The sequence below is a fragment of the Procambarus clarkii genome, chromosome 74 (genome assembly GCF_040958095.1).
Source record: "Procambarus clarkii isolate CNS0578487 chromosome 74, FALCON_Pclarkii_2.0, whole genome shotgun sequence".
Taxonomy (NCBI): domain Eukaryota; kingdom Metazoa; phylum Arthropoda; class Malacostraca; order Decapoda; family Cambaridae; genus Procambarus; species Procambarus clarkii.
Genome location: NC_091223.1, coordinates 12918259 through 12932701, shown reverse-complemented (window position 1 = coordinate 12932701; position 14443 = coordinate 12918259). Strand labels below are relative to the sequence as shown.

General features: G+C 46.4%; 1 protein-coding gene across 1 annotated transcript in view; it reads left to right on the top strand.

Moving 5' to 3' along the window:
• The first annotated feature begins 1282 nt into the window (after window positions 1-1282).
• LOC123767321 (FRAS1-related extracellular matrix protein 2-like) overlaps window positions 1283-14443 on the top strand; it is a 51796-nt gene continuing 38635 nt past the window's right edge. The window contains 1 exon segment of the mRNA XM_045756904.2: window positions 1283-6921. Coding sequence (XP_045612860.2) covers window positions 1530-6921 — 5392 coding nt within the window. The 5' untranslated portion in view covers window positions 1283-1529.

Below are 14443 nucleotides of genomic sequence, written 5' to 3'. Positions count from 1 at the left end.
ATTGTCTTGTGATTATGTGTCTGGAGGTAATTGTGCACAACCGCCCAGTGTTGTTGTTGTTGTTGTCTTGTGACGAGTACATCACACACACACACACACACACACACCTTGTGAGAGCCTTGGTCTTGTCACACACACCTTGTGAGAGCCTTGGTCTTGTCACACACACCTTGTGAGAGCCTTGGTCTTGTCACACACACCTTGTGAGAGCCTTGGTCTTGTCACACACACCTTGTGAGAGCTTCAGGTCTTGCGTACCGCCTCTCAACCTTCAGTCAACTGATAGTTTGCTGACCCTACTGGGCTGTCATATCTATATACGAAGCTGTGGATGCCACTAATCTAACACTGAATTTTTGTAACATTTCTGTTGCTCATTTGTGTACTTGGTATCTACCAGTTTCCCCTTGCGTGTATCACCCATTCCAAATACTCTGTCCTATCAATTCCCTTGAAATTGGCATGTTGCAATCATGTGTATGCATGCACATGTTTAGTTGTAAATGTGTGTGTGCATGCAGGAGGAAGTGGGTAGGGTTCCTGCACGTGCTTGTCAGGGCGCGTGTGCCCTCCCAGCGCTCATCAGGCAGCGCGGGGCACCTATAGCACATCTGGGCATGGCTGGGTATTGCTGGGTTTGAGCGGGCAGTGTGTGGGCCGACGTCGTGCCCGGAGGTTGTGGTCGGGTGCTAGACCCCGGTGGTGGCGGTGACGGCGCACGCGTTCTCGACTAAGTCTTGCAGGGAGATTGACTGGTTTACGAAGCCCCCTCTGCTACTGGGAGGCGGACGGACCTCCTACCCAGATAGCAGCTCCCGCCGGTTCCTCCTGTTATTAATTCACATTTCCGGTGTTGGGTTATATTTGAAATGTCTCCTATTTTTTTCCCCACGTGATAGGGACGTATTAATGTTTCTATACAAACCCCCAAAATGGAACTATTTTTTTTTATAGAATTAGTGTTCATGCTTCGCTGATACTATCACTTGAATGGACATTCAATTTTGAAGCATTTTATATGCAAATGTGATAAGACTTATTGCAGAACTTTGTTGGACTTGGAACTTACGGTATAATGAAGTTATGATCTTGTGAACTTGTAGCAATAATGCCAAAATTACTATTCACATTGGCCACTAATGTAGCTAGCCAGTGAGCATATATATATATATTGCTTATTTATGTGGGACGTGGAAAACATGAAGGCAAGCGTGGCTGTTGCGTTGTTAGCGGGAACCTGCGGAGTGGTCGTGAATTCAGTGACCGGTCAAGACAACGATTACTCCTGGTACGATTCGAGCGGCGACGGGAGCGATGACTACCACGAAAACGACTACTTCCCCGCGTACGTTGGTAATTTCCTCTCCGGAAGGACCCATGGCGACGCGAGGCCTTTATCGCCATCCTATTCTCCCGCCGGCACAACCAGACCCGCGCTCACGTCCCTGCACACGACACATTCCTACCCTCTTTCAGGCGGGTCTCCAGCTCCCTGGTTCCCACCGCCCCAACTTCCAAGCGACTCCTTCATGCCTGTCCGGACACTGGGTGCCGGGCCAGGACCCATTCCTCCACCGACGACAACAATACAGTCATTATTATCTGCTTTCTCATCGTCAGTGCTCCCTCAGAGACGGTCTTCCTCTCTGCCCCTTCCCCATCAAGTTCTCAACAGGAGGGATCAGGGGAAACAAATTGGCTCTCGAAGTGATGTTATCAGTTCGAACGAACTTGGCTCAGGGGTCTCTAGTGGTTTAGAGGGAAACTTACTCACTGGGGTTGATGGTAGAGAGAGAGCCGGGGTTTTAGAATCTAAAATTTGGGGCTTCGGTAGGAAGGAAAGCTTTAGTGAGGAAGATTTGAGGCCTGAACTGTCTACGAGGGATGAGACCGAATTTGAAGTACAATCCGGGAATGAAGATGGCGATTATTTTTACGAGGAAGATAACTTTATTGGAGAGTCGACTGAAGCCATCGATGACGAAATTAATATTTATGAAGACGTTATAGAGGAAAATGATATTATCCTCGTGAACCGTCAGCTTGAGGTACCATACGGAAGAGTCAGGTACTTGGACTCTGAGAATGACCTGAAAATTAAGGTTTTGCCAGGTCATCGTTGCCAAGTAATGGTGATTAATAACGAACCCCTGACTCAGCGGCCTGGTAAACTCACGCCATCAAATTTTACCTGCAACTTTGGCCTGAACGAAGTCCAGTACACGCACCTGGGCGGTCGACACCTGTCGGAGGACACAGTCAAACTCCTGCTGCGGTACGACACCCACCGAGACACCTTCATCGTCCCCTTCACCCTCTCCATAAGAATTCTGTACGACATGCAGCTGGAGGTGGTGATCAAGCTGGTGCCTCTCAACGTAGACAAGCTCTTGGGCATCAGCAACCAGATCGACAGAGGCAACATCGTCCTTGCCTTCGACGACTCCCGCCACGAGTGCAAGATCACGCTCCTTCAGAAGTCCTTGGGCTTGCCCAGGTATGGTACTGTAGTTTCTGACACGGGCAACATTTTTACAGATTACATGCATACCTGCTATAAGTTTCTAGAGTCAGGAATTAGGTATCAACATACTGTGGAATCCTCTACCAAATTAGACTACATCCCAGCCAAGGTGGAGCTGTATGATAAAAACTCTATGATGCTACTCAAGCAGGAATACTTCCAGTTCCCAGTTCGCATCCACCCCGGGAGAGACAATACACCGCCAAGCGTGTCTTTTGAGAGTCTGCTCCTTTTGGATGTAAACCAGTTTGTTATGACGGCGCTGACGAGGTTAGTGGTGACGGCGGTGGACAAGGAAACCCCGGCAGAGCGACTAATATTCAACGTGACCAAACCGTTGCGTCGCGGGGAGGGTACGCTAGTCAGCACTGCTGACCAGAACGTGCCCGTCGCCTCATTCCTCCAGAGAGATGTCACTAACTTGAAGATCGCGTACAAACCGCCGGCTGAGGACTCCAACTCCAAACGAGTTTTCGAAGTCGAGTTTGAAATTCTTGACGACGAGGGCCTGTCTTCACCGCCATTTAAAGTTATGATCGTTGTGAACCCGAAGATGACCATGGCGCCTATCGCCACCAAGAACGATGGATTAGAGCTGCTCGAGGGACAGTCTCGGAGCCTTAGTTCAGCAAGGAACCTTGAAATCGCCGACGAGGACAACTTAGCAGACGTGACGCTAACGATCATAGGTGGTTTGCAGCATGGGCAGCTACTGCTGATGGGCGCTCAAACCAACATCTTTTCTCCAGCCGACCTTGACACGGGGGCAGTGGTGTACCAACACGACCACACCGACACCTACACTGACAACCTCCTCCTGAGGATGAGTGACACTCAACACGAAGTGGAGTTCCTCTTCCCCATCACCATCTTTCCCGAGGATGATGAACCACCTATTGCCCACGTCAACACTGGACTCGAGGTAAGGAAAAACGAGGAAGTGGTGGTCACGCCCTCCCAACTGAGTGCCACAGACATCGACAGTGATGACGCCAACATTACTTTCATCCTCCAGGAACCTAAGCCAAGGCTGGGAACGCTGATCCTTCGTCGTCCCTCGCTCCCGCCCAACTCAGAGCGCTGGCAGTACGTCAATAATCAGTACGAGAAGTCGGCGATGGTGTGGACACAGAGGGATATAACTGACGGTTTCGTGCACTATGTTCATCGCGGGGCTCAGCAGTGGGCTCCAGTGATAGACAGGGTATACTTCAAACTCAGTGACAACAGCGAGCCCCCAAATGAGTCCGAAACTATGGAAATAACCGTCAAAATCCTGCCAGTGGATGATACACCTCCCGAGTTAAGCAGTGGTTGCTCACTGTCACTCATGGTTCACGAATACGAGCTCACGCCACTCACGAAAGAGAATCTATGCTACACTGACCTGGACTCCAAGAACACTTCCTTGATATATCGAATCCAGCCTCTACATAATGTCGATGTAAATGACCCAATGTCTCCAGGAAGCCTCGTTCTGGCGGAGTCCCCAGAGACAATCGTTGAATCATTTACTCAAGCTCAGATCAACCATCATAAAATTTCCTTCAAACCACCGGATCAAGAAATTGGGATCGTTCCAAGAATCATCCAGTTCAGGTTTCAAGTGGAGGATGAGAACAGGAATCACCTTTCTGGACAGACATTCACCATTTTCTTGACACCTGTTGACAACCAGCCGCCGGAGGTGGTCAACAGAGGGCTGCAGCAGGTGCAGGAGAGGAGCGAGGTGATCATCACCAGGCAGCACCTGGACGTCTCTGACCCAGACACAGATGTGGACAACTTGGTGTTTAAAGTAACACAACTGCCCAGTCACGGGAGCCTCTTGTACAGCACCCTCGCCCTGGCCACAGGAAATGAGTTCACCCGAAGAGACATCATCAACAAGTTCATCCGGTACGTTAACAATGGCAAAGATGAGATGGATCAAGATAGCTTCAACTTGGAGGTGACAGATGGGGTTCACACTATGCCCATCATCTTCTTTATCGAGATCGAACCTATCGACGACGAGCCGCCTCAGCTGCTGGAACAGGAGTCCAACGCCGTAGGCGCCATGGTCAGGGTTCTGGAGGGTCAAGAGGCATTCATCTCCACCAATGTTCTCAGGGCCACCGACCCAGATTCAGATTCAATCCGACTCACGTTCATTGTCCAGGAAGCACCTGTTTATGGAAGAATCCTGCTCGATGGAGTTCCTACTTCGAGCTTCACACAAATGTCAATAGAAAGAAAGGAAGTAACATACAAGCATGATGGCGGCGAGATTGGAAAGTCGTCAATCACTGATAACTTCACCCTTATTCTCTCTGACATGTCTGATGAGTACATATATGGCGGCAACAGACTCGAGCGGGTCATGGTCAACATAACCATCGAGCCAGTCGACAACATTGCTCCCAAAGTGTTTATAAACTCGGCCATCACCGTCGACGAGTCATCCAAGACACCCATAACATCCCAGCACATCAATGTGAGCGACTCCGACACCGAAGACACGAAGCTAACTTGCGTCATCACCCATCAGCCGAGGAACGGCTATGTGGAAAACACGTCCCCCAGCCCAGGTCATCAGAGGTCGAGGAAGGGCATACCCGTCACGTCCTTCAGCCTGAGCGACGTCATGTTAGGTTATCTTAACTACGTTCAGAGTGTTTACATCAAGGTGGAGCCCAGGGAGGATCAACTCGTCTTCCACTGTACGGACGGTCTCAACAGGTCCCCTGATGTGACTCTACACATTTATATTGAACCTTACAATGATGAAATACCAGAATTATTTATAAAGGAATTCATTGTAATGGAAGGGATGGATCTGATCCTCGAACCTCCAGTTATTGAAGCTACTGACGGAGATTACCCAAAGGAACAACTCACTTTCACGGTGTCTAGGAAGCCTAAATACGGTAGGCTGTTGCAACATGGTCCATCTGGGTTTAAGGTTATCGATCAGTTTACCATGGGAGACCTGAACACCTCATCCAAGATTATGTACAACCATGACGACAGCGAGACCACAGAAGATAACTTTGAACTGCAGCTGACGGACGGGGACCCGGAGCATCAAGTGAAGAAGGATATCAAAGTCAAGATTCTCCCAGTAAACGACGAAGCACCCAGACTCGCCGTCAACACCCTCCTCGAGGTTGACATCCAAGAGGCAACCATAATCACCAACAAGGAGCTGATGGCTAAAGACCTGGATTCACATGATCAAAACATCACCTACATCATCCGCACGGCTCCCAGATTCGGAGTAATCGAGTTTTTGGAACATAAAACTCTAGTACGCTTACTGGACCTCACTTCCGGGATGACTTTCACCCAGAAAAATATTGACGACGGCGTGATCCAGTACAGACACACTGGAATTCCTGGAGTGAGGGACGCTCTCAAGTTCGACCTGTCAGATGGCAAAAACACGAACTCTGACAGAATCTTCTATATCAATATTAAGGGTGAGGATAACACGTATCCAGACGTTGTTAACAAAGGTGTTGAGCTCCCCGAGGGAGGGAGAGTGGCCTTGACAACAGATATTCTCAGCACGAGTGACCTCAACAGCCCAGATGAACTTCTGAAATTCACTATTACCAGAATGCCTTCCAAGGGACACCTGGAGGCGACGAACACGCCAGGTATCCCAATCATCAGCTTCACACAGCTTCAGCTCGCAGGAAACAAAGTCTTCTATATCCACGACTCCACAGATGAGGTGAAGATGGACTCCTTTGAGTTTGTGGTCACAGACGGCTTCAACTCTGTCTTCAGGACCTTCCGAATTTCCATTAGCGACGTTGACAACAAGAAACCGGTGCTATTCGTTGGAGAGTTGAGAGTTCAGGAAGGGGGTTCGAAGATCATCACGCCCTTCGAGCTTAAGCTGGAGGACCGAGACACGGCACCCAGTCTCTTGAGGTTCACAGTGACACGCATCCCTCTGCATGGCAAGCTCCTCTTCAACACCACGAGCGTCACTCGCCAGTTTACCATGTCCGACCTGGAGGCTAACCTTATTACGTACCACCACGACGGGTCGGAAACGTCGTCCGACCAGATTCATTTCATCGCCACCGACGGCACTCACGCCGACTTCTACGTGTATCCGAACACCGACCGTGTCACCCGCAAACCCCAGCGGCTTCCCGTAAGGGTGCAGCCAGTGGACAATGGCGTTCCTCAACTTGTCGTGAATGAAGGCGCCTCGTTCCTCGCGCCAATGGGCGAAGACGGAGAAGGGCCGTTGGGGTTTGTGTTGTCTCATCGCGTACTGGCGGTGGAGGACCGGGACACCCCACCGGAAGCGCTGACGTACCGGGTCGAGGTGCTGCCCCGGTGCGGCCAACTGGTGACCGCAGACCTTCACAACGTCTCTATCACTTCCTTTACGCAAGGTAAGTCAGAATTTCCCAAAAGAAAAAATATATATAACAAACCAACAACAAGGCTTATTTTTTTTATTCGCGCACATGTGATTACCTATTCGTGACTCCCAAGGGCGCAGCTTAAGCTGTCGTGTCCCATTTTGCGCAGCATTATGTAGTATACTTATTCTCTAAGCTTTCTGGGCCTTTTAGACGCCTTTTCCTCGTTTTCTAGAGTACTGACGCCGCTTGCTGTTGGCAAAGAAGGACTTCCTCGCACCTCACCTGTAGGGAGGTCGGGGAGGCTTGGTCCTGGGGTGTGAGGTCCACCCCTCACGTTCTTCTCACTGCAATTAGCATCACCAGACGCCTCTGGGGCCGGCGGGAAACATATTGACCGTTCTTCTGTCGGCGTCGATTGTATCTACCGGGTCTGTTGAGGGAGGGAGAGAATAAGGGAGGGAGGGAGGGAGAGTAAGGGAGGGAGAGAGTAAGGGAGGGAGCGAGAGTAAGGGAGGAGGGTGAAAGCAAAGCGAGCAAGACAAATAGAATAAGGGTTCTGTAGAGAGAAAGGGTGGACATGTTGAACATTGAGGCCACTAGTATGTTAGTGCTCCTCAGGTAAATCAAGGTAAAGGTGTACCCCCCTTCCTCACATGTATGGATAATGTATGTGTGTGTGTGTTTTGGAGTATGTAATCATGAAGCATATATATTGCAGTGTCCTAGTTGCGGTCAGCTCCATCCTCAGCTGTTTTATGAATTCTCTAGTCACTTATTTCACAGTTTCTCGTTTGGCGGCGCCTCGATCTCTTACGGAGATGTTATATGGAATACTTCAGACGGGCCAAACCCTATAAAGATGCCAATACCTAAACCCATACAATGGGCCAAATAGGAAAGCTCGTACCCAGGCCCATCGTACCCATCCACTCATGCTGTGGATGGGTAGCAATCCAATTAGACCCCGAAGTCACACCCATACCTGCCCCGCCCCCCCCCAATGCCTACACCCAACATGGACCTACTAATCACCTATTTCATCCCCCAAATAAACTCAGCGAGTAAGGAAATACATAAATTTCTCCCGCCTGTATTTGGTAAAGTCTGGACTCCTTAAACAGTTTTGTGAGTTGACCATGGCACGTGCACGCACGCACTCGCGCACACGCACTAGGGGGGAAACGCACTAGGGGGCACACGCACTGGGGGGGGGGGGGGGCACAGGTGGAAATTGAGTGCCCAAATGAGCCATAGAGATATTATAATTTTTTTTTGTGTCAAAGTAGTTAATAAATGGAATTCACTAGGAAGTGATGTGGAGGAGGCTGACTCCATACACAGTTTCAAGCGTAAATATGATAGAGCCCAGTAGGTTCAGGAACCTGTACACCTGTTGATTGACAGTTGAGAGACGGGACCAAAGAGCCAGAGCTCAACCCCACAAGCAGAACTAGGCGAGTACACACACACACACACACACTAACGCCACCTAAACAAACATTAAAACAGAAAATAGCAGCCCACATTATCAGAACAAACTACTGTTCAAATAATTAACATTTAAAATAACAGGAAGAAAATTAAGTTCATAAATGAAGCAAGAAAATAAACTTAACAAGGGAAAGGCCGCCCCAACACAGCCCCTCCCAATTATCCCCCCCCCCCCCCGCCTCTTTATCTCCAACACGCTCCTCTATCACCCATCCACTCACTAACCACACTCTCATGCCAATGTGAATTTTATCAGTGATTATAATTTCATAGCGGCAAGACGCCTCGCCATATAAATTACATCAACGATACAGCAGGCGCCCTCCCCAAGCCCTACCGCCGCGGCTGCTCTACTGTGTGTGTGTGTGTGTGTGTGTGTGTGTGTGTGTGTGTGTGTGTGTGTGTGTGTGTGTGTTTCACCTGGTTGTGCTTGGAGATATAGATAGATATATTATTATAACGAACTTTTGTGTGTATAGGATAGACCCGAGGGACGGCCACCGGCTGCCGCTCGCGGATAACTAATGCCTCTATAACAAGAGAATAATTACCACCGTTCCCAGTCAGTCAGCCGAGCTGGTTGTATAGCCTTTTACCAGCGTGGCGCGTCGTCTGGCCTAGACCCCCTGCTCCAGTGGACCCATGAACCCTGAGATACTGCTCACCTCTCCCAAGGAACTCCCAATGTCGGTGGATCCCGGTTGTGTAGCGGCAGAGTAGCTCCATAATGCGCGTACTAGTGGCTTTACAAGATTGTAAATACTATGCTATGTATTCTAACCCAATGTACCTTCCTGTATATAAATAAATAAATACACTTTCTCTTCCATAATGTATACACAGGCGTACTTCACTTCTGTGTATATATATACACCCAGAATTTACTTTAGTCCTGAACTATATATTAAGGGGGTTAATTATACTTGAATTGGTAAGTTGTGGTCTTAAACCCTAGAGAAGTTGCTGTACAGTCAGACAAATACAGCAAAATTGTATTTTGTATAATGCAGTAATGGGAGGGGGGGGGGGGATTTGGGTGTTGTATTTACGAGTGAAACTGACCCTCTGGAGTGTGGCTTCTTATTTGATATCTGCGCTTCTCTCGTGCTAGAAATTAAAACAATTTTAAAATGAATGGAGAATGTAAGTACCTATATGTTGCCTGAGCCATTGATCTTCACGACCAGGACTGTATTGTCTCAAGATATACAGCCTCATCATACACGAGAGATAGACAGCCTCATCATACACGAGAGATATACAGCCTCATCATACACGAGAGATAGACAGCCTCATCATACACGAGAGATAGACAGCCTCATCATACACTAGAGATATACAGCCTCATCATACACGAGAGATATACAGCCTCATCATACACGAGAGATATACAGCCTCATCATACACGAGATATATACAGCCTCATCATACACGAGACATTGGTGTTGGACTTGAGGCTCATCAACCTCGATAATTAAGACGATTACTTATTAATTATTAATTAATCAAGATATTAATTATTAAGACCAGTACCTTAACTAACCAATCAGCATGTATGTACTTTAGCCCTGAACTTCGCTAACTACATATTGAACCTGCATCAATACTAACAAAGTACTCATTAACTACAAACTCACGCTGTATCAGTAATCCTAAGTGTAATTAAACTACTTTCACTGCTGCTGGTTTCAATTTAATTCACGCTTCAAATTTCAGTAGTAAATTGATGTTTTGAGAGTAATAAATACAGATAGAAGCATATATATACGCACGTACGCATACTATCATACCTTATATATGAACAATACGCCCATTGTCATGTTAATAATGCATCACCTTCATTATACAGGAGAAGCATGTCATTTCCTAGCAGCTGTCACTATGTACACAACCCCGACCTCCCTCTTCCCTTTACGCAATAAAAAAAATAAATAAAAAAATTAGCCAATTGTTTGCGTAAAGTTTGAGGCTTGAATTATAATAAATAAATAGTGGTGTGTGTTGGAGTTGAACGCGGGGCGGTCGGTAGAGAGGAGCTGGCCTTCAGATAGGGGGGATAAGCCCCTGACCTCTGACAAGCAATGGGGCGGGGAAGGTGCTTATAGTGGGTGGCTGTAGTGGTGGTGGTGGGTGGGTGGCAGTAGTGGTGGGTGGCAGGAGAAGTGGGTGGGTGGGTGGCAGCATCACTGTGTTACCAGGTGGCTACCAGAGAGAAACTATGCTTCTGTAGATGTATTATGAAATACGAAAGTACTTAAGGAAATTCCTGTTTCATTTCCTCCTCCGTGTTCCGACACTGGCATTATTTATATATATATATATATATATATATATATATATATATATATATATATATATATATATATATATATATATATATATATATATATATTTATATATGTACGAACAAGCCTGAATGGTCCCCAGGACTATATGCAACTGAAAAGTTTATTTATTTATATATGTATATATAATACAACCCATTCTCCTGTTTGGATAGTCTTTTTGGAACTATGTGGATAATACATATATTGACATAACGGACAATTAGAAGAATTTTATACCATTCACTTTTATTAAGTCCACCCCCAAAAATAAGCCAAAAAAACTTAAATATTCCTAGGCCTAGTATAGCATATATGTGTACTATATTATGCCTCATATAGCGTGTATTAGGCCTAGGATGGTTAGATTTTATTTGCAATATATATAGAAAATATTTTCTATATATATTGCAAATAAAACCTAACCTATAGAAAATATTTTCTATATATATATATATATATATATATATATATATATATATATATATATATATATATATATATATATATATATATATATTGCAAATTTCTATATATTCTATGGTTAAGTACTATGTAAACAGGAGGATGGGTTGATATATATTACGGGCTCACCATAGCCCGTGCTACATGGACACTTCGTTCTGAGTAGTTAAATCTAAAAACAACAACAACGTTGATATATAACCAGCTAAGACCAAGAACGTTTTTCTCATTAAATGTATATGAACACTGAAACCAAGAAAATCGACTGAGCGCTTTCCGTCAATTTTTGCATGATTTTACAAGTATACGGGTGCCTACATGAGAGCCTCATAAGTCTTCCCCCGGGTGCCGTATATTCTCTTCTCTGAGTAATAATAATAGTAGTGAATAACAGGTATCAAAGGAGCGTGTAGACTAGAATGGTCTGGCGTGGGTGGGGGACGAGTAGTTTAGCGAGGTCTGGCGTGGGTGGGGGACGAGTAGTTTAGCGAGGTCTGGCGTGGGTGGCTGAGAGTTATTGGCGATGGATGATGATTGTTCTATGACTATTCCATCTCTACCCCTCTTCCTTCTCTTCCTTCATGCCTAATTTACCTTTCACAGGAACACTGGTTGCCTGACGCCTCTCACCCTCCTAAACTTCCTTTCTCTAGCTCCTACCTCATTACCTCACACACCCCTCATGTCTGTCTCTCTCCCTCGGTACTCTCCCGGTGACTTCTGACCTCTCCCCCTTGACTCTCGAAGTCTATCGCCCGAGTGACTCTTCAGAACGACTGGCCCCCCGCCACCTGTCTCCATTATTTACATGATCAGCTGTTGCCTCTTCCGTTTTCTGTATTGGTCTGACACGAGTATTGATTCTGTTAATAACTTTAGCTCGATCATATTTTGTGTGGATATTTTTTGTTGGTTTATCTCTGCCTCCGTCTCTCGTTCCCTATCTTGCTATCTCTTTATGCCCCAATATATATAACTATATATACATACACAACTGAGCATTAACACACTGCTATCTTAATCACGGGATAACTAAACTAACAAACTGTCTTCTGAAGGTAGCAACGTTACGTCACACTAACTAAAGACGGAAAAGAGAACACATTACCACTTTTCACATCAGATCTGCTACGCCTTGAGATAACCTGCCGTGCTCTCACGATATCTCATGTAATAGTCACAAATGGAAGTTGTTCTTTTAGATTCAGCTACTCAGAACAAAAGTTCCAAGTAGCACGGGCTATGGTGAGCCCGTAGTGGACTGCCACAGGAGCGGGGCTGCGTGAAATGGAAGAATAATGGAGTTATCCCTCAAGTTCCAGCGACTCCAGATGGGGCATAGGGGGCAGACTCGAGTCCTGGGCAAGGAGAAGCGACTGAGCCCCTATTCACTCAGCAGTAATGGAGGACTTGGCTGTTTTCGTATTATTGTAGCATTTAGTTACAGCCCCCGCTCCTGTACCAGGGGAGTCCGCTGCGGGCTCGCCGTGGCCCGTGCTACTTTGGAACGTTTTGTTCCCACTACCTGAATCTTGGACAACAAGAATATGTTGCATTTTTTGCATTTCTTTTGTTTTCTTTGTTTTGCGCGGGCACACACAGACGGCCGCTGTCTTGACAGCCTGTCTTGCTGCGTCATGGTAATTATGGCGGCGATAGTGTTTTAAGCAGTTTACTCTGTAGTGACTCTTGTGTTGACACGTGTATATAATTATACACGCACGCACGCACACACAGGGGCCTCGTAGCCTGGTGGATAGCGTGCAGGACTCTTAATTCTGTGGGGCGGGTTCGATTCCTGCACGAGGCAGAAACAAATGGGCAAAGTTTCTTTCACCCTGAATGCCCCTGTTACCTAGCAGTAAAATAGGTACCTGGGAGTTAGTCAGCTGTCACGGGCTGCTTCCTGGGGGTGGAGGCCTGGTCGAGGACCGGGCCGCGGGGACACTAAAGCCCCGAAATCATCTCAAGATAACCTCAAGAAGATGATAGAGCCCAATACCTTCAGGAACCCGTACACCGGTTGATTAACTGTTGAGAGGCGGGCTCAACCCCACAATTAGGAGAGTACACACACTCATTCTTACCTCACACTCTGAAGCACCGCTCTGAACAAACGCCTTCACCTCCACACCCTCTTACCTGCCTCCACCCTGGCCCCCTTATTCTTCTTCCCTGTCAGGCCTTTTACGTTTGGCCTACTGTAGGGTGCCATCACTCAACGTCCTCACCCGCTGTGGGGCCCTGTCTCCATGGCTCCCCGGGAATCTACTACACTTTGCACAAACCCCCCGCGGCTCAACAAACCTATCCTATCCTATCCCAATAAAAACAAGAAATAAAAGTTATGTGATCACGAGGTGTGATACCGTAATGTTCTTGCCTGTAAAGGTTTTACATCCTATAGCTCCACCACACTGCTTATATGTCTGTAATTACCTAAGTGTAGTTACAGAATGAGAGCTACGCTCGTGGTGTCCCGTCTTCCCAGCACTCTGTCATATAACGCTCTGAAACTACTGACGGTCTTGGCCTCCACCACCTTCTCACTTAACTTGTTCCAACCGTGTGTGTGTGTGTGTGTGTGTGTGTGTGTGTGTGTGTGTGTGTGTGTGTGTGTGTGTGTGTGTGTGTGTGTGTGTGTGTGTAGAAAAGGCAAACTGCAGAAGGCCAATTGGCCTACACGAGGAAGCCTCTATTTACATCCTCAAAAACTCAGCGATATATGTCTAACCTACGTTTGAAACAACCCAGTGATAGAACATCTATTACGTTACCTTGTAACTTGTTTCGTAAATCAACAACCCTGTTTCTCAACCAGTATTTACCCAGGTCTTTCCTAAATGTAAGCTTACCCGATTTATATACATTGTTTCGTGTTCTATTTTGTGTTGATATCTTTAATAACTATCTCTTCGCCTTTTCTAGACGTACAGTAAGTTTTTCAATCTCTCTCTTTATATAGGGACTGTTTATAATTTGTTAGATTAATTGTCATCCTTCGTTAAACGTGTTCTAGTTAAATTATGTCTATTCTGTAGTAAGACGACCTAAACTGAATTGCATAATCTAAATGGGGCCTAACAAGAGCATTATACAGCTGAAGAATAACACCAGGTATATTTTTTTACTAACGCTTCTAGAAATATATCCTAGTGTCCTATTTGCCTTATTTTCCGTACATTCATACATTGATTTTTTTTTTTAGTTGAGATTCCCACTAATTCAAGTATGTTTATTGAGACAAGAAAAAAATACATCCCAAAGGG